The sequence below is a fragment of the Podarcis melisellensis genome (genome assembly GCF_964234715.1).
Source record: "Podarcis melisellensis genome assembly, chromosome: 8".
Classification (NCBI taxonomy): Eukaryota; Metazoa; Chordata; class Lepidosauria; order Squamata; family Lacertidae; genus Podarcis; species Podarcis melisellensis.
In genome coordinates this window covers 22,953,341-22,973,995 of record NC_138540.1, presented here as the reverse complement: position 1 = coordinate 22,973,995, position 20,655 = coordinate 22,953,341, and the positions used below count along the sequence as shown (strand labels likewise).

The 20,655-nt window shown below is 44.9% G+C and overlaps 1 protein-coding gene across 1 annotated transcript in view; it reads right to left on the bottom strand.

Moving 5' to 3' along the window:
• PLCH2 (phospholipase C eta 2) overlaps window positions 1-20,655 on the bottom strand; it is a 119,231-nt gene that overhangs the window by 61,476 nt on the left and 37,100 nt on the right. The window contains exons 7-10 of the mRNA XM_081923950.1: window positions 18,855-19,058; window positions 18,127-18,247; window positions 10,562-10,733; window positions 5,982-6,089 (exon numbers count right to left, since the gene is read on the bottom strand). Coding sequence (XP_081780076.1) covers window positions 5,982-6,089; window positions 10,562-10,733; window positions 18,127-18,247; window positions 18,855-19,058 — 605 coding nt within the window. The remainder of the gene's footprint in view (window positions 1-5,981; window positions 6,090-10,561; window positions 10,734-18,126; window positions 18,248-18,854; window positions 19,059-20,655) is intronic.

The window sequence follows — 20,655 nt, the reverse complement described above, 5'->3', positions numbered from 1 at the left end:
AATCTTTGCATTCATTGACCAGCACAGGGTATCCTTAGTCCTCCATTGGTATTATGGAGCTGGCAATTCAGATCCAACTCGGAGCACCACGGCTATTCTTATTATAGTGGTACCTCGGGTTACAGACGCTTCAGGTTACAGACTCCGCTAACCCAGAAATAGTACCTAGGGTTAAGATCTTTGCTTCAGGATGAGAACAGAAATCGTGCAGCGGCGGTGCAGCAGGAGGCCCCATTAGCTAAAGTGGTACCTCAGGTTAAGAACAGTTTCAGGTTAAGAACAGACTTACAGAACAAATTAAGTTCTTAACCCGAGGTATCACTGTATTTAGATAGCATCTCCAGAGCGATCAATAATAATAATAATAATAATTTATTATTTATACCCCGCCCATCTGGCTGGGCCTCCCCAGCCACTCTGGGTGGCTTCCATAAAAACCAAAAATACAGTAAAATCACACGTTAAAAACTTCCCTGAACAGGGCTGCCTTAAGATGTCTTCTGAATGTCAGGTAGTTGTTTATTGCTTTGACATCTGCTGGAAGGGCGTTCCACAGGGTGGGCGCCACTACCGAGAAGGCCCTCTGCCTGGTTCCCTGTAGCTTCGCTTCTCGCAATGAGGGAACCACCAGAAGGCCCTCGGCGCTGGACCTCAGCGTCCGGGCAGAATGATGGGGGTGGAGACGCTCCACATGCACAATATTTGTGATCAAAACACTCCACATGCACAATATTTGTTTTAGACAGGGAAGTGGCCCAAGTATGTCTCATTCAATATATTAACCACCACCTTGAGGATCCTTACGCAAAGACAACAGCGCTATCCATTTATGAGGAGGAGGTATTATAGAAGGCTTGTGGGAACCCTTGAGGTTTGAAGTAGTACCAAAAATCTTTAGAAAAATAATGTAAGAGAACACACATGTACATAAGCACCCTTCCCCCACTATAAAACAAACCCAGTCCAGCGAGGAATGAGGTTGTTCAATTGTCAGATGATGTTGAGAAATGGGGCGGTGAAAATGGGGAAGGGGAATGGAATGGGATCTTTAAAATGACACGGGTGGCTCAATGAACAGCAGCACTCCACATCAACATTTGAGTTCTCTCTTAATACATGTAAGTGGGATCTGAAGCAAACACTTAGATGTATTAAGAGCAAACTCAGATTATGAGATATGCTGGCTGTGCAGCCCAAACAGGGTTATTGAGAAACAAAATGCTCAGTATGCTTGGAGGAGCCCCAAAAGTACAGAAACTCTTTTTTTTGGGGGGGGGTGGAACAGCCAATAAAACCTGTGCATGCTCTGTGGTCACAGAATGATGAATGTCTGCTGGGACGGAGAATGGGATACCAGGCAGGGGAACAGAATGGAGTGTCCTGGAAATGGGCTGAGCCAGCTGGCTGCAATATCAAACAGGAACACTCCACACAGCAACTTTCTTGCAGCAGGTCCCACATGTAATAAATAGAAACTTGAATTTTTGTCCACAAAAGAGAGAGTGAGAGACAGAATCATATGGGGAATGCTTTGAGCTCTCAGAAAAAAAGTATCTTCTAAAAGCATAGTACTGTTATATATTCTGGTCTATTTCTGGAGCTTCTTTGTAGATTATGCATTAAAACTTTCCCCATGAAAACAGGGTTGGAAGCCACCCTGGGATCACTTTTCACTGCAGAATTCATTCAGAAATAGACCTACAATGTCATTCTCCTACTTTACTGATATCTGCCCAGCAGTGAGCCAGGCCCCCAAATTTCAGGCACAGTTTTCACTCTGCAAATAATAATAATAATAAAAACCACACACACAAAAATGCCAAGAAAACCAAGTGAATCTTCCAAATGGAGTATATGCTTAAAAAGAAACAACGAAGAAAAACAGGCAATGTTAACTTACTGGAGTAAAATAGAGAGTCTGATGTGGTGTTTTGAGCCCAAATCAACCCAGGGAAGGAATTTGAGTGCCCTTCTCCTGATACTACACACATGGCTTTGTTTTCGGACATCTTACAATCCTGAAACATGTGTGGCTAGAAAAAATATACCATAAACTGTATCATTCATTTTACCCAATGTTGATTTTCTACTACACTGGAAGTTGTGCAGGATAGAAAACGACCTCATAAAACTGCCTGGTTTTCGGCTTCTTTGGAAGAGGGTTAAATGGCATATGATGCACAATAGGAATGTGTGTGCATCTTTCCTACCTGTTGGCTCTAACTTCCAAGCAACTTGTACCTTCAGAAGAACGCAGCCTATGCTTTCTTAATTAGCCACCGAATGGGGATTAATGGTATCAAAATACCAGCTGTCAGTTTCCGTGCTTTCAAAGTGCCATTCAAGAGCAGGGCCTGTCAAACGCATCTGGAAACCCAGATGTTGCTTGCAGAAAGTTTTGGTTTTTTGTTTTTTTTCTCCTTTTAAAGCAGATGAAACAAATTGAAAGCTAATGAAGACAAAGATGCAACACAAAGTGAAGGTCCCTGCTCCAGCTTTTTAAAAAAATATAATTTAAACAAAATCAAAAGGAAACATTAATACAATACAGATGGGCCCCTTCAGAAGGAATGAAGATTTCTCCTCTCTTAGTTTCGTCTTCCCAACTTTCCTCCAAGACTTTTTCTTTTCTTTTTCTGTGGGGGGTGGGAAGGGGAGAAAGGAAAATGAAATTTCATCTCCTCTCCTCGCTAAAGGCTGGTGCTTGAGTGAAGCCCAGGAAGATTCGCAGCAGGCAAACGGCAACAGATTCAATTGGGTTAAGTATTGATTTTCTATAGTGTTTGCGCAAGCTATTGAGAAAACAGACAAAATTACTTTCTACTCCCATTGCTTCTAGGGCTTGAACCTCATGCTGGCATTTTTAGCCTAGTGAGCAACCTGGGAGGGGGTTCCTCACACAGTTGCAGCCTTGCAAGCCAGGCAAAGGGAGCTGTCCAGAAGGAGGAGGTCCTGATGCTAAGCAGTGGGGAAGCTCTCCAGAAGGCTCCTAGGCTAGGAGCCGGTCCGTCTTGGAGGCTCTTGCATCACCAGTTTCCAGTCCACAACTGGAAGTTTAAGCCAAGGATGGAGAAGCTGTGGTCCTCCAGATGTTGCTCGACTACAGCTCTTATGAGCCCAGCATGGCCAATAGTCAAGAATCATGGGGATTCTAGCCCAACAACATTTAGGTGGCCAGAGGTCCCTTGCCCCGGTGCTGAAGTACTTGGCCTGGCTACACCCAGCCTTCCACGTACACCATAAAAACATAGGAATACCCTGCTGGATCACAGGTTGCAGCCTCTGATAGCTCTAGCCTCCATGAATTTGTCCAGTCCTCTTTTAAAGCTATCCAAAGGTTGGTGGCTATTGATGCTTCCTGGTCTGTGCGACTTCCACCATTTAACTATGCACTGCATGAAGAAGAACTCCCTTTTATCCATCTTGAACCTTCCAGCTTTCATGGTCCTGATCATGTTTATGGCCAGGCTTTTTTCTTCCAGATTTGTATGACCTGGAACGCCTCCTGCAAGCACTTGTACTGCCAAGAATAATTATCAGTTTACACATGATGTGAGCCCGTTGCTCAGATGTGTGGCTTGTATACACCAGCAGCCATTTGTCCAAGTTTGTGGCCCCAGTTTTATGGAACTTCCTTCCACTATAGGTCAGACAGAAACCCCCTCCCTGGCAAACATCTGGCATCTATTGAAGATGTTTCTTTTGATCCCACCAGGCATTTTAAACTGAATTCTGATATTATAGTTTAAACTTATTTTCATTATCATTGTTATAAAGCCCCTTGTACACCACTTAGCAACCATTGTTATTAAGCAGTATATTAATGGTTGGAATAAACAATATTTAAACAAAGTGCACCTGTGTGAGACAGAACGATGGCCTGAGTTTTAACCGGTCTCTGATCAGGAACAGGTGCGTGTTTTGTTTGGATTTAGCAGAATTTGAGTTTCATAGTCTTGCTGAGCATTTTGATTGGCATTTAATGTTCCAATGCGATAGGATCACAACACCACCACCCAGTATCTCTCTCACCCACCCCACCCCACCCCCGTTTCAGCACAACTGTGGTTTGGTAACGCAGCAATTTTCTACACTGCTTCAAAGCTAAAGCAGGCTATAACTCTATGACCGACAATCTGCTTTTACCATACCTTCCACTTTGAAAGGGTGCAATGGGTCAGGAAAGAAAAGGAGACAAAAAGTCATCAGAGGGAACATCAGACATCACAAAAGAACTGAAAGCTGGGTTGACAAGGTCTAAGAGAAGCCCCCACCAGTACAGCACAGGTCTAAAAAGTTTGTCCTCCAAGGAAACACTCAGGAGAACCAAGAGGCAAAACTTTTCCTGGACTGTTATCACTGCAGCTTTGAATAGCACCCCACAAAAAACCCCCCGAAGAAATCCACCACATAGGAAAAACAGCATGTCAAGGAGACAGTAGAACGGAACCCTTTTTAAAATATCTGTGGTGAAGTATTGTTTTTCTTCTGAAAAATGCAAACATTCAAACAGGCAGTCCTTAACCTGCAACCTTTAGCAGTCCAGGAAATGCTTTTCTTTGTTATTCTGCTGAATGAATAAAGGTGAAAACAAGAGGAATGTAGAAATAAGAAGGTGAGGGTAAGAGATAGCAAATCTGGAAGAAAAAAACCAAGACTAAAAGTACTACCAAAACCCCATCATTTTCTCCAGTGCCGCCTGCTTCAAAAAATGGTACTCGGTGATGGTTTTTTTAAAAAAACAAAACACCAGATACCCGCCTGTTTAAGATCAGAATCTCCTATTAGCTCAAGCTCCACAAAACAGGGAAATTGGAAGCTTAACAGGCCTGCCCAGTTACCAGCAATGGAAGCTGGGGAACACCACCAATTCTGCTGGCTCACAACTTAACCTCCATGCTCCTCCCCACACTTTTCTCCTTGGTCTTTCAGGCCCAAATCTATATGGTAAGCATAGGCAAACTCCAAATGTTTTGGGACTACAACTCCCATCATCCCTGACCACTGGTCCTGTTAGCTAGGGATGGTGGGAGTTGTAGTCCCAAAACATCTGGAGGGCTAAGTTTGCCTATGCCTGCTATATGGGGAAGATGGGGAGCCTGGGACCGCCAAAGATTCCCCACAATTGTCCTGGTTCTGTACTGCTTTTTGAAGCGTCAGAGGCTTACCGTATTGCTAGATCCTCCTGCTAAGATCATAACGCCTAAACACATGCAGGCTCTTTTCTGCTCTAGAAAAAAAACCCCGCCTGCCGCAGTGTATTCCCGTCAAGCACATGCCATATGTTTTACCAGGCCCATGATCAAACCACTACACCACATTGCCTCTTTACTTTGGATAAGAGCACAGCAGTGGCACAGTGCAAAGTGGGCAGGTAGTATGGGCTAGTGGCTTGAGTGTTTGACTGGCTAAGCACGTGGCATGTGGTTCACAGGGACATATTGCCATAGTAAATATGTCTTACACCATGATCTACAGCCTTGGATCACCATGAGAACACCACTTTCCTCCTAGCAAATCTTCTGGAGGGGGAGGCGGTTTGTGTGTGTGTGTGTTTGTGTGTGTGTGTTTAAGTCTGGAGTGGTGTGTCTGTGAAGAGGGTTCTTGTGGGGTAAGATGTGTGGGGTGTTTCAGTAGGGCATGCCATTTATCCCTGTGGATAGCTCAGTTGGTAGAGCATGAGACTTTTGATCCCAGGGTCATGGGTTTGAGCAATAGTTTCCCTACATTGCAGGGGGGTTGGACTAGATGGCCCTCATGGTCCCATCCAACTCTACAGTTCTATGATTTTAGGGGATGAAGATCACCCCACCATAAAAGGTAGGGGATTCTTCACAGCTAACAAAGCACCCCACCCCAATTCCTGCAGAAACACCTTTGCTCAGCTTTACCACTGGTAAATGTTATTCACTAGATCAGTCCCAACTCCACTCTGCACCAACTTTTGCATTAAGGGCCCCCTTCTGCATTGCAATACTTACGTCTCCATTCATCAGTTTACAGTCATCTTCCATCTCATCGGCGCTGTCCTCATCAGACACTTCTCCTTCCTCTACATCTTCGCTAATGTTAGCTGGAAGTTTCTTCCCCTGGGAGGCAAAAGCATAATTAAGCTGCACAAACTAGAAATAAGAATCAATACAAAGTACTGTATTGATGGCATCTTAGCCAAGTGAGCATTTAAAAAAAAAAAACCACAGAAAGATACATGCACAGATTCATTTCTTGCATTTTTATTCCATTTAAGGAGCTCAGGGTAGTACACTCACAGTAGTCCATCTCCCTTATTTCATCTTCACAACAACCCTGTCAAGTAAGCATACCACTGTTTGGGCAGAACATAATTTATATCCCTTTGGGCACCAAAAGAGCAACATCTTCTAATGATGTTTGTGTCATTTGGAAGAGCCAAAACTTCGACCGAGGCCCAGGTTGCTCTGATACCAATGCCTCAAAATGGAGGAGTCCAAAGCAGGCAGGGTAATATATATTTATTGACTGATAATCTTCACAGCCACCAAATCCTTTTAAAAAGGGCTGAATGACCTAAGGTGCTGAGTTATCCATTATGAGTGAAGAATCATCCCAGGTACTTATCAGAAGCTCCATCTAAATGAATCGCTTCAAAGATGGGAGAATTTCTTCAAGAGAGTTGCCATTGATCTCTCGCACTTGAAAATTCAATCATCTATAAATGGCCACCGCCAGGAGCAGACTGGATGAAGACGCTTGGTGAAAGTTAACTGAACAATGTCAAGCTCTGTGTGGTATACACAGGAAGAGTAGAGAGCACAGGTGCAGAATCTTGATGACCTTGAGGCTCCACCTCCCAACCAGCCCCAACCAGCATGGTCAGTGGACTGAGATGACACACACACATTTCAGTCCAGCAATATCTGGTGGGCCACATGTCCCACAGTCCTGTCCCTATCAGCCAAAGTGGCTGTGTTCTGCCTCCACTGCCATAGGCAGCAAGCCTCTGAGTATATCCGTGCCTGGGAATCACAAGAGGGGAGAGTGCTGATGCACTCAGCTCCTACTTGCCGGCTTTCCATAGGCACCTGACTGGCCACTATAGGGACAGATGCTGCACTAGATGGGCCATTGGCTTGATCCAGCAGCCTCCTCTTATGTCCTTATGATGAAAATCCATTCCCAGTAAGGTAAAGGTAAAGGTAAAAGACCCCTGGATGGTTAAGTCCTGTCAAAGGTGACTATGGGGTTGTGGCACTCATCTCACTTTCAGGCCAAGGGGGTCAGCGTTTGTCCACAGACAGCTTTCCGGGTAATGGGGCCAGCATGACTAAACCACTTCTGGAGCAATGGAACACCGTGACGGAAGCCAGAGTGCACAGAAATGCCATTTACCTTCCCGCTGGAGCGGTACCTATTTATCTACTTGCACTTGCATGCTTTCGAACTGCTTGGTTGGCAGGAGCTGGGACAGAGCAACAGGAACTCACCCCGTCGCGGGGATTTGAACTGCCAACCTTCCGATCGGCAAGCCCAAGAGGTTCAGTGGTTACCACAGCGCCACCCATGTCCTCCCAGTAAGAGTATGCACTGACCACAAGATTCATTTTAGACCTCAATTCAGCACTAAGGGAAACAGTCCGATTCTGTCTTGGGAGGCTGACCAATTTGATCCAGGTCCAAATCTCAGTTAAAAGAAACTAAGTTGTGTGCCTCCCCGTTCACTATGGGGTGGTGGTGTTTTTACGGAGGGTTATTATTATTATTATTATTATTATTATTATTATTATTATTACTACTACTGCTGCTGCTGCTTAAAAAAAAAAAGCTCCAAGTTTTCTTATAACAGCTATAAGTTTGAAGCAAGCTTGTTTTCTCCTGCTCTGGAATATAGCATTCAAACCAGTGGCTTTGAGTTACAAGAAAGGAGATTTATCTACTTGCACTTTGATGTGCTTTTGAACTGCTAGGTTGGCAGGAGCAGGGACCAAGCAACGGGAGCTCACCCATTGCAGGGATTCAAACTGCTGACCTTCTGATTGGCAAGCCCTAGGCTCTGTGGTTTAACCCACAGCACCACCTGTGGATAAAGCCCAACAAATGGCAGACAAACAGCTCCATCAGGTTTGGGGCCAATGCTTTTTTTTTTAAGACTCCAGGGCTGTAACCAGCAATGCTGACCCTCTGTTGCTGGCCGAATTTTTTTATATGGGGGTGGGAATGTTCAATGGGAGGAGCTTCTATAATGTCTGTCAGCAGCTGATTTTATGGTTGAGTGCCTGTTAAAAAAAAGGTTTTGCCTGAAATTTAACCTGTGCTGTGAAAGATTCAGGTTTGTCAAGTATTTTGATTCGAATGCTCCATTTATTATTTTTACTTTGGGAAAAAATAGATAACCATGACTTACAGGGCAAATTCTCCTCTGTTAGCATGACAGTGTCACTATGTGCTCAGAATGTCAGAGGGCTTATTAGCCTCTTATGCATGTATCTTGGGGCAACAATATGAATTCCATGTGCATACCCACACTCTCCAAACCAAGGCTCTGCTAAGGTACAGTTCTCAAGATTTTATTTTGCAGGGAGGAATTACGACAGCTAGAACTTGCGTAAATCTGCTGTTGACAGCAGAGTAGATGTGAAAAAGACCTACCTCTGTACTTTTGAGTCTTTGTTTCATACCTTAAAGGCCACAGCCTTTTATTTCAGGGCTAGCTTCTTCCAGGTAACATCACAGCTCATATCCGTCTCAAACAGCCCTCCCACAGTGATGCAAAGCATATAGTGTTTGATAGGTTAGAGATCTTTTGTTTTGCTTCTGCTCTGCATCTAAAAATGTCTTTGGCATTTGTGATGGGTTATTTGTTTTACAAATTTATAAACGGCTTCACAGCCAACGTGGTGTACAAGGAGATGAAATAGAAATATTACAACCTCCCCCAAAGGAATGAAAAAACAATCCTACAAACTAAAAACAATTCCTAGGAATGCACAGTTAATGTTTCACAAATGACTGGGTCGCCTAGGGCTTGCCGATCGCATGGTCAGCAGTTCGAATCCCTGCGGCGGGGTGTGCTCCCGTTGCTCGGTCTCAGCGCCTGCCAACCTATCAGTTTGAAAGCACCCCCGGGTGCAAGTAGATAAATAGGGACCGCTTACTAGTGGGAAGGTAAACGGCGTTTCCGTGTGCTGCTCTGGTGCTGGTTTGCTGGAGCAGCTTCGTCACGCTGGCCATGTGACCCGGAAGTGTCTGCGGACAGCGCTGGCTCCCGGCCTCTAGAGTGAGATGAGTACACGACCCTAGAGTCTGTCAAGACTGGCCCGTACGGGCAGGGGTACCTTTACCTTTAGTGTTCCCCAAACCAGGAATGTTTTGGACTACAATTCCCATCACCCCAACTATTGGTGATGCTGGCTGGCTCTGGTGGGAGATCTGGGGGGCACCAGGTTTGGGACAGCAGCCGGAGACACCCTTCTGCCCAAAATAGTAAGGAGCTGCAGGAGTGCCTAGACTACCTCAAGCTTCACAAAACACACAACTGAATTCACCTCTGCAATGAGGCTGCATTTTAATGTTGTATTTTAATCTTGTTTTTAAGTTGTATTTTAATCAATTGTTTTTATACCTGGTGTTAGCCGCCCTGAGCCCAGTCTTGGCTGGGGAGGGCGGGGTGTAAATAAAAACTATTATTATTATTATTATTAATGGACCAAGTCAACATAGCTACAAAACCAAATTGGCCCCCATTCTCAGGCACTGGGAACATTTGAGCCAACATTTAGGCTGGCCGATAAGGGAAGCTTTTTCCATTTGATATATTAACAGACTGCCTCCTAAACCCCACCACCACCACTCCCCAAAAATGCAGAGGGTACTTCATTTGCTGCCCTCAAATGTCTATCAAAATGTCAGGCAGCTTGCAAAGAGATTTAAACAATAACACCAACAACCTTTGCCACCACTCCAGGGGATATTCCATTCAACAACTTCACCAGCTAGCCGTAACAAAAGAATGGAGGCAATGAGGACTGCTTGGCCGGCACGTAGGAGAGTAACGAGAGGGGAAGCTACAACGGCAGCACTTCGACTGGCTCTCCTGAGGCTAACTTCACAAGCTTCATGCTACATGCCATTAGAGTTTGATTGATGTTAGGAGGATTCCGGAGAGACACTGGCAGTTCAGGCACAGTCAACCATGGTTATTCATTTAGACATGCACAAACCTTCGCTGGGTCTACACTGGCTGCGGCCACAGCAAAGAGGAGCGGCCGAGGCACACACTGTGAATCTTAAAATTCGGAATAGTCTCGGGCTGGAAGATGGCTTTCACACACAGACATTGGAACAAATCTAAGCGAAAAGCGTGTCCCATAGCCAGTGTTGCTTAAGAATTCTAAGAAACCAAAAAAATCAGTGCAGTTTTGAAAGGTTCAACCCACCACCTTGATTCAAAACGGTTTGTAATTGTATCCAAACCTGCTCCTAGGTCCCAGGAACCATCATGCAAAATGTGGTTATTTTATCTTAATATAGTGTATAGCTGACAGACAAACCAACAGCTTCCCAAAATATATAGCAGACATCTTACCTTGACCAATATTTTCCCTTTCAGACTTTCTGGAGATGGCAGCTTTGTGGGATCTTCATTGCTCACGGAAGACAGGTCCAGTTTGTCCCCCAAGATTTCAATAAGATACTGGGCCATCTTCTTCTGCTGCCCCACGCTGCAGTGGTTCTCGATTGACAAAATGACAGGGTACCTTTGGAGGAGGAGAGCAAACCCACACAAGGAGAAAATGGTTCAGTTGCGTACCCAAAGTTGTTTTTTTTCTGTAATCACTTGCTGTTCTGCAGATGCACAGCCACATTTCTGGTTCCAGCCCCAAAATGCCAAACACAAGAGAGTTCTCAGTTTGCACCCATGAGGATACCAACAATGGTGGTCACTAAGTCCTGGGAAAGTCAATGTGATACCCTCTGGATGTTGTTGAGTTACAACTCCCATCCATCCCAAACAGCTATAGCCAGTGGTCAGGGATGATGCGAGTTGGAAGTCAAACAGCACCTAGAGAGCACAGTGTTGACTATCCCTGGCTTAGCAGGTCAGAATGTCATGTTTTCTTTTATATAAAACCCACTTCCAAGCTTCTGTTCAAAGACAAGGTTTCAAATACCTATTGGTTGGCCACTGTGGGAACGGGATGCTGGACCAGATGGTGCCATTGGTAAGATTTAACAGGAATTTTCTTGTGTTGTTTGGTCATTTCCTGCTTTTGAGGGAGGAGACATGGATGTAGAGTAAAATCCAGTATGATTGAGAGAAGGCAGTGTGCCTGGGCACAGAACAGAGACACACATACTGCCTCTACCCAAAACTGGGTCCCAACCAGTGGAGGCTGGTACGTTAGGAAGAATGGGGCATTGCTCCACCAAACTGTCTGCCTCCATACCTATAAGCAGTCCAGGGGGTGGCACTGCCTTTCAGCTTCCTCCTCTACAGTCTCGGTGTTGCTTCTTATGGAACTCAGCAGGGAGGAAGAATTGACTGTGGCGCCACCTACTGCTGGGCTCCTTGCCTTCCAACCTACCAGTCCGAATGGCCAAGCTGGATAAAAGGCAATGGCCAAGCTGGATAAAAGGCAAACGGAAGCCTCCTCTGTGCAGTGTACCCTAGCAGTCATCTCCCTGGGTACCCATCTTACCTCCTATGAGTTAAAAGAGTCAGTACTACTGGATAATGGATCATATAAACAAAGCAAGCAACAGGTTCCTTTTACTTCCAGTGCCCATCATTATCTCCAAACCTGAGCCAGTTTATTGTATGCAGCTTGTTGGCAGGCTCTGAGACCACCCTGAATATCCCTTAATTATCACGTTTATGATAGCGGCAAGCCTTGTGGCTTGTCCTCCTCCGCTCTCCTGTTTTGCTTAAATGTAAAAAAAAAAGTCAAAAAATGCTATTGCAAATAAAGGACTCTCGGAGTATTCAGAGGCGATAAAAACCTGAGATAGCATCTCATAAATAAGACTGTGGCTGGGGAAAGAGCTGGAAATACTGCCCAATTTATTCCCTGCACAGGCATCCAGGCTGCTTATGATCAGCCACCAGGCTACTTAAACAGAAAAGGAACAGAAGGACCTGCTTGAATTTAGCACACTCTGTGACTGTTTTCTGCTCATCACTTTCTTCATAAATGTGCACTTGGGTCGTTTTGCTCACTTGAGCTGAATGCATGCATTGTTATTTGCACTACTGTCCTAAGAATTGTCTATTAGGGCTGAAGGCAGTGGTAAGGGCTAAGTGAAAATGTCCTGTTCCCCACCCCTTGCTATTTCACTGTCCCATTCACATACCCTCCCCGCAACATTTTCCCGATGGAAATAGGGACGTCCCATTCCATAATGATAATTTCACTATTTATGCCTCACACATCTTATTGGGTGGCCCCAGCCACTCTGGGCAGCTTCCAACATATATAAAAACACCATTAAGCATTAAACATTTTTTTTAAAAAAAACCTTCCCTATACAGTGGTACTTCGGGTTAAGTACTTAATTCGTTCCGGAGGTCCGTACTTAACCTGAAACTGTTCTTAACCTGAAGCACCACTTTAGCTAATGGGGCCTCCTGCTGCTGCTGTGCCGTCGGAGCACAATTTCTGTTCTCATTCTGAAGCAAAGTTCTTAACCTGAAGCACTATTTCTGAGTTAGCGGAGTCTGTAACCTGAAGCGTATGTAACCTGAAGCGTATGTAACCCGAGGTACCACTGTACAGGATTGCCTTGAGACAGCTCAGGGGTCTGATACCTCCATACCCTCCAACATTTCTCCAGTGAAAATAGGGACATTCTAAGGAAAAGCAGGACATTCCGGGATCAAATCAGAAACTTGGACGGCTTATCTAAATCAGGAATGTCCCTGGAAAATAGGGACGCTTTGAGGGTTTGCATTCAAAGGTGATAGGATTCTAGCCACATGGGATTCTAGCCACATGGCTAGTAGAAAGGGCAGCTCTATCCCTGTTACTGGCAAAGTTTCTCACATTCCCTGTGAGAAGCAGCTAGCAGATGCCATTTTGTTTTCCCAGACTGCCCACAGACATAGGGTTGTATCCAACCAAGTCTCAATGGGCCAGATAATTAGTCTAGTTCATTAAATTCAATGTTCATTAGTCATGTTCATTAACTTTGATTAGAACTAGTGCTGGATACAACTCATTGTGAGGACAAAATGGCCGCTCCCAGTGCAGGCAGCTCCCCAGAGTGCCCTGGAAAAACACTGACCTCAGCATTCGGGGGGGGGGCAGATAGCAGTGGTTAGCCTCTGACTACCACTGTTGCTAAACAGGCAGCAGCAACCAAAAAGAGGGGAGGGCAAAAAATTATCTCCACCACCAGCATTCTGAACTTTTAAGATAATTTCTTTCGCCTCCTGTAGATTTCAGCCAGAAGTAAAAAACCTTCAGACTTTCAGCTTGACCCTAGTGGGTACTGTGTATGTGCTAAACATTTTCGCATTTCCAAGCCAAGAAATACCCTGAACTTCACATTAGGTATAAATTATGCAAAGTGAGAGAAATTTCGGAAGTGCTTTTCTTTTGCATAATTGAGTCTGGTTTCACCAGTTATGGAGAGAAGCCCTGCTCCCTGAACTCAGCAAATTGTACTTGGGTTCTTAGATTCCACCAGTTTACGCCACCACACAGTGTGCCAAGGGCATTTTCAGAAAAGAAAATTGACAGATTTGCCTGTCCCTAGCCCACAGATCATAGTTTGAGAACTTCCAAGAAAGAATGGGATGTAAACAACTAAGTTCTACTCGGAATAGATCCGCGGACATTAATGGACCTGAGTTAGTCATCTCCATTAATTCCAAAGGGTCTGCTCTGAGTAGGACTAAGCAATGGCTACAAGCCAGGATTGGGGGGCAAGGGGGTTGACTGTTCAACCTGAGAATTCTGCTGGTGTTTATATTTAGAAATATAAGCCACAAACACACAGAGAGAAAGCCACAGTCTCCCGCCGGGGAAGATTCATTAACCGGGTCTAACAGCGCTGGCACCACACTGTAAAGGACAGACTTTACAAGCCAATCAATCAATCTCCTGGCTCTCTTTGGGGTTTCAGTATCTATTTTTGGATTCTCTGAGCTTAGGCACTGAAAGCGCTCCATATGGCTTGGAGCTCATCATACGGCTTTGAGAGGAAAAGTGGATTCAAGGTGAGACGATGGAATGATGGAAAGGCAATTCCACACCAGTTGCCCCGCGCAACCCATTACTGGTTATCATCTCCACTAAATCGGCCATGCCCGACTAAGCCTGCTACGTTCACACTGCGTGCTATGCACAAGGAAACAAAAATAAATAGAGGTGGGGTTTTTTGGCCAAAAGGCATGGGGCTCGGTACCTGCCCCAGCTCAGTTTACCCTCTTTGCTGAATCTTAGGCCACAATCACATCATGATGCATGTAAAGCACTAAGAAGATGCCACTTTAAACAGTCATGGCTTCTCCCCCCCCCCTCAAGAAAATAAAGAATTCTGGGTGCTGTTGTTTGTTAAGGGTGCTGAGTGATGCCAGGAGACCTCCTATTTCCTTCATGGAGCTACAATTCTCAGAGTGGTTTAACAGTCAACACCTCTTCACAGGGAACGTACCCTGAGGCTGTGCACATTAGTAACTTGGAACACAGCTAGGTCATTCATTTTTCTCAATTTCGATTGAAGCTGGTTTGGGGGTGGAGGAATGCAGCATTTCATAAGAAAACAATAGGATAGATATGGGTTGCAGCTAACGCCATATGTGCATCACTTTCAAAACCAGAGATGGGTGAGCACTGGGTGCAGAATTAACAGGAGTGTGTAAACAGGGTAAGTGAGACAGATGCCTGTTCGGACATCCACTGAGAAGGTACAGGGGAGGAACCGAGCTGTGTGTGCTATCTTTGCAATCTTCCACTGATATCTGGCGCCCTCAGCAAGAAACTGTGCACTTAGTGTGGCGGCAACGGTACCAGAGTTATTGAACTCTCTCCCTAGTGAAATCAAGTTGGTATAATCCACAGAGCTTCAGACATCAACTAAAGACTTGTCATTTCACCAAGCCTTCTTCAGAAAATGATTTATAGTTTCTATAGCCTTCTTGGCAGATCAACCGTTTTTAACGTTTCTGTTTGTTTAATGTATTCTGCTTGAATTTTCTTGCTTCCAGACTGTCGCTACGGTTGAGTTGGGATACCAATCGCATGCAAGCATATTCGGGGGCCCACTATTATTAGACGATTAGGACAGCGCAACAAAGCCACTTCCCTCAAAAGATCAGACTTTTTGCATGGGGGAAAGTGAGGGGAAATGCTCTGGAAAGCATGAGAAAGCACATGTGTTGATGCAACATCAAATAACCTCCGCATAAACAAATCAGGGCAAATGCTCACTAAATAGCTAATGTTATGTAGTCTCCCTGCAAATAGATCACAATGGATGCTCAACAAACAGCTGTCTGCAACCACTCTTTTTATGCTCTTTTGTTTTAAACTGAAATTCTGTGCAATGCATAGGTATGTTTTGTGCTATGGAAATTAGTAATAGTGTTAATAATTTTGCATTACCCTACACTCCTCTTCCTTGCTCCTTCCAGCTACAGCCTCAAACTTTTCACTGAACGCAACCACGACTTACTTCTGAGTCATATGCATTCAGGATTGCACTGACAGTATGCCTTCACTATGAAATTTAGACTTGTTTTGTAACAGTTCTGACTGCCACAGCCTCCTGTCTCCCAAAGAATTCGCACAGCACATTGTTAAAAACAGTATATACTTTAGATAGTTTGAAACAGCAAATTCATGGGGGATAAGGTTCTCAGTTGCAACTAGTCACAACACAGAATCTCCAGGTTCGGATGCAGTCTACCTCTGAATACCAGTTGATTTGGAGCGGGACAGCAGGAAGGCTCAGAAGTTCTGAACAGTCTGCTTGCAGGCTCCTTATTGGGTTAACCACTGTGGGGAACAGGACGCTTAACTAGATAGGCAGTAGCATCTGGCCCAGCAGGGCAGCTGGGGCACTGCCCCATCAACCTTAGTCACCCAGCCCCAGAGCGTGGCACTGCTTGTATGCTTCCTCCTCCTCAGTCTCAGCGTTCTAAAACTCAGCAAGGAGGAAGATGGTGGCAAAACTAGAATGCCTGTCATTGGAAGAGGCTCCACCTACAGTTGGACTCCTGCATTACATCCTAGGAGTCTCAACTGTAGATAAGGTTACAGACATATTTTCTTGTGTTCCTAATTCTCATGGCTTTTTTTTCCAGCTGGAACTCAGCAGAGCTCAGTTCCAGCACCTCTCAGGTGGGCGCCATTGCCATTCTAAAAGAACGAGGGAGGCATTCATGGTGAGTTCTGGCTCCCCTTTTTCTAGAAAAATAGCACTTCTAATTCTGTGCATTGTAGTCCGGTGAGGGTACTACAAATATTGCTAAGATATCCTAAGCCCTTCTGGCTTGCACAATGAGAGGAGATGGAACTGCTGTCACAGCTTTAAGTTTGCAGAATCAAAGCACAGAAAGGGGGGAGCACAGAAAAAGGAAAGTCACATAAAAGAGCTTCTCCACACACTCTTGGAAGCCACTGCAAAAGCACTGGCTGCAGGAACTTACCTTGACACAGAGACCCATTATTCTCAGACAAACAGGACAAGTTAAAATTTAAAAAAAAAAAATCTGGAAGGCATCCCTGCCCCACTTTCTCTCTCTGATTATCTGAGTGACTCTAGATCCAGAGGCAGCAAATCTCATCCCATCTGAGCAGGATGCATTTCTGCCCTCTGGATAATGGCACTTTCGGACTTTCTGTCTCCTGCCTGACAAAATACCCTGTAGTTTGGAGGCCAAGCAGCTGGGTTGTCAGCTACCTGCTAATAAGCAGTCATGTTTTCAGTGGAGTTTGCCTGTCTCTGGTCCATTATGTCAAACAAGACACTGCTCCACCAATATCCCCCTGGCCTGCCTTCTTGCTTACAAACAGAGGGAGCTGAACTAAAACTCCCATCAACCCTGACCGTTAGCCTTGCTGGCTAAGACTGATGGGAATTGTACCCCAGCAGAATCTGGGGTGCTGCATGTCCCCCATCCCCATGATCGCATTAGGCCAAGCTTTCCTGAGACTTTGAAAAAAGAGCAAGGGGAACAGCGATAGGCTTGTCTTGAAATTGGCTCCCCCTGTGCTTCTTGGGGTCCTTCCGAGAGTTAACTAAGAAAGCTCAGGAAGACCAAGCCTAGGACTCAGCTACACAGCTGTAAATAAAACGTTTCAAATGTGTTGTAAAGTGCAATATACAAATGTGACACTAGACGGCGACAGTGAGCTATGCAAAATCCAATGTATTTTTCAAAACGTATTAGAATAAAGCATCTTCACAGTGTTTTTTTTAAAAAAATATGTGTGTGGATTCCACCCTAGAAGGCCCCTTCCCCTTTTGCATGCAAATTTAAGCTTGGGAAGATGAAGCCTGGGGAGATGCCAATAGCCCGTACGACATCCTCTTTTGTATGCCAATTTGCCCTTCAGGGGAGGGCTGGCTGATGACAACAAAGGCCTTTTAGGCCTCACCTTTATGGCTCAGATCCATTGCTGCTGGTATCCATGGGAACAGTAATTTCTGGTGTCTCCCAACTTGATTTATTTAACTCAAAAGCTTTGGTAACTACAATTGCCATGCATTCCATGGGCTTTAAGGATAATGGCTATGCATTCAGGCTGTAAGGATAATGGCTACAGGAATCTAGTGTTGCCCAGCTAACCCTCTTCCACCACTGGTTCCTTAATTCACAGGAATAATTCTACTAAAGAAAGTGGGCGGATGAGCAAGGAAAGTTAGATGAGGGGGGAGACAATATGGGGTTAGACTTTAATAAGAAGACCTGGGGTGGTTGGGTAGACAGTGGGCTTGGCTCTTAATAAAACACAGAAACTCCAAACCAAATTTCCATACACCTGCATCTCCCAACACAGTAATCTGTCCTCTCCCAGAACTCCCCCTCATCACAACAAGATACAAATACAAAATAGATGAATCATTCCAGTGTACAATGATAATGGTTGATCTTCCCCTTGGTACACCTGATTCTTAAAATATAGCACCCACACGGATACCTACTCGCTCTTGACGAAGGCATATTTGTTTATGGTCTCAATCACATCTTTAAAAAGGATCTTGGAGGTGAGGGTGTAGCCATGGTGGACAATAGGCTCACCGTCTGGTCCATCCCAGCAGTCAACTGCAAAGGGGAAGAACAAAAACAGAAGGTTTAGATTTAAGGAGGGGGTTGTAATAAATCCATTTGCACGGTGAATGTTGTAATATCTGAATGTTGTAATATCTCTTAGACCAGCTATGATGGTAAGCTCCTAACTCAGGCATAGGCAAAATCCGGCCCTCCAGATGTTTGGGACTACAATTCCCATCATCCCTGACCACTGGCCCTGTTAGTTAGGGATCATGGGAATTGCAGTCCCAAACATCTGGAGGGCCAGAGTTTGCCTATGCCTGTCCTAACTGGTCACCTTTGAGGCTGCGATTTTCCATTTTTTTTATATTTTGTACTTTCTTTAATGGTTGCTTGGCCGTATTAAATATTTGACAGATTTCTCTCTGAAACTCTGGAGAGTTGCTGCCATCAGTGAAGGTAATACTGAGCTACACTGGCCAATAGCATATTTAAAACAAAACAAAAAACCTGCTATGGTGGACGAACATCTCCTCTTGTAAGGATGATGATGGGTAGAAACGAGAATCTATGGGATACATAAATGATTCTGCAGTTGAGTTGTTGTGTTTTTTAACAAAAGGGGGTGGGCAATGGGGTGTGGGCTTTTGGTCCTTACCTTCAACGCAACGACATCCAGACTGCAGAACCCAAGAGTACATGTCAACTCTGGACTGAGACATCAGCTGGTCCCCCATGAGGTAGGTGTTATGAGAGGAGGTGATGAAGTAGTGACTCAAAGGGCAAGTCATGTCCTGGTTGACTTGGTAGTGCTCTGGGTTGAAGATATCCCCAGCCGGGCTGCGCATGTAGTTGGTGAACCCTATGGAAGGAAGGTCACATGGGCTGGATTAATGACGCAATTAACCTGCCAGTGGGGGATAATTGTTAGAGGGTTGGGTAAGGCCTAGGGAGGCCTGGGTCTACATCCCCACTCACTATGCCAGTAGTGTTCCACGCAGGAAAATAAGTCAGCATTCCTAACCCTTTCTCTGGCTCGCCCACAGTCATGCTGAAGAAATGTATTTTAATAATCAGTTGCATTTTAGGGGCAGCAGCAGTGCAAGTAAGTCCCATCTTCAATAACACCACCATGGGGTAGGGAGCTATCCTTCCTTTCCAAGCAGAGTCTGGGTGAACCACCTGCTAGGGTAGTTGTAGCAGCAGATTCCCTGCACTGAACTATTTACTTCTGGGACTTCTAAACTGACCTTGGGACACGGGTGGCACTGTGGGTTAAACCACAGAGCCTAGGACTTGCTGATCAGAAGGTCGGTGGTTTGAATCCCCATGACGGGGTGAGCACGTCAAAGTGCAAGTAGATAAATAGGTACCACTCCAGTGGGAAGGTAAACGGCGTTTCCGTGCGTTGCTCTGGTTCACCAGAAGCGGTTTAGTCATGGTGGCCACATGACCAGGAAGCTGTACGGCGGCTCCCTCAGCCAATAAAGCGAGATGAGCACTGTAACCCCAGAGTCGGCCACGACTGGGCCTAATGATCAGGGGTCCCTTTACATGTACCTTTAAACTGATCTTTGTCAAAATAGATCCCAGGATGGTTTACAAACCTCAATCAATAAAACACAATTAAAATTATAGACTAGATGATTCTTATTATTCTATGATTAGATGATACTCTTTTTAAAAAATCATGGAAGGTAAAATAATATTTTCTCTGAGCAGCTCTGTCTGAAAATTAGCCGGCAATCTCAGAGATAATTTCTCTAGAAAACTGCTTGCTTTAGGTGGGGGGTAGGGGGGGGGGAATCAGACATTTAGGATCAATGCATTCCTTACAAGGTACTTTAAACTAATTTTGCACAAATGCACCACACTCTGATTCTTATTATTATTTGAAGGGGGAACAGCCCAAATTAATTAAGGTGACACCCACAGGGCATCCATAAATTAATCGGAGCAGGAGAAGTGCTACCTTGGCCCCACAACCATGGGTTGAAATTTGTGGGTGCCCAGCTCCTTCATGGGCAATTTTGTGGGTGCTTGGGCACCCAGGGAGTTGACACCTATGCTGAGCAGATTAATTTGGAGATTCATTGGGGGGGGGGTCCCTCCCAAAGAGTTGAACAGTGCTAGGTTGAGAGATAACCCATATATTGGATATGCATGCATTCTGCTAGTAACTTAGCTAAAGCACACTTTGTTGGTACTGTTTCCCCAAACCTGAAAACCCTGTTTGATGAGAGCTAATGGCACAACAAGCAAATGTGCATATACACCATGGGAAGCAATGCCTCTCTCAATTTCCTTCTAACTCTTTGAGAAATGGTTGTGTCCCGTCCCCTCCAATCTAAGAATTAGTCTGCATGCTTTCCTGTAGGGACTGAATCTCCCCCATATTCCCCAAGGGAATTCATCCCAGATAGTACCTTATTCTAGACTGCAAAGGATGAAGCTCGTAA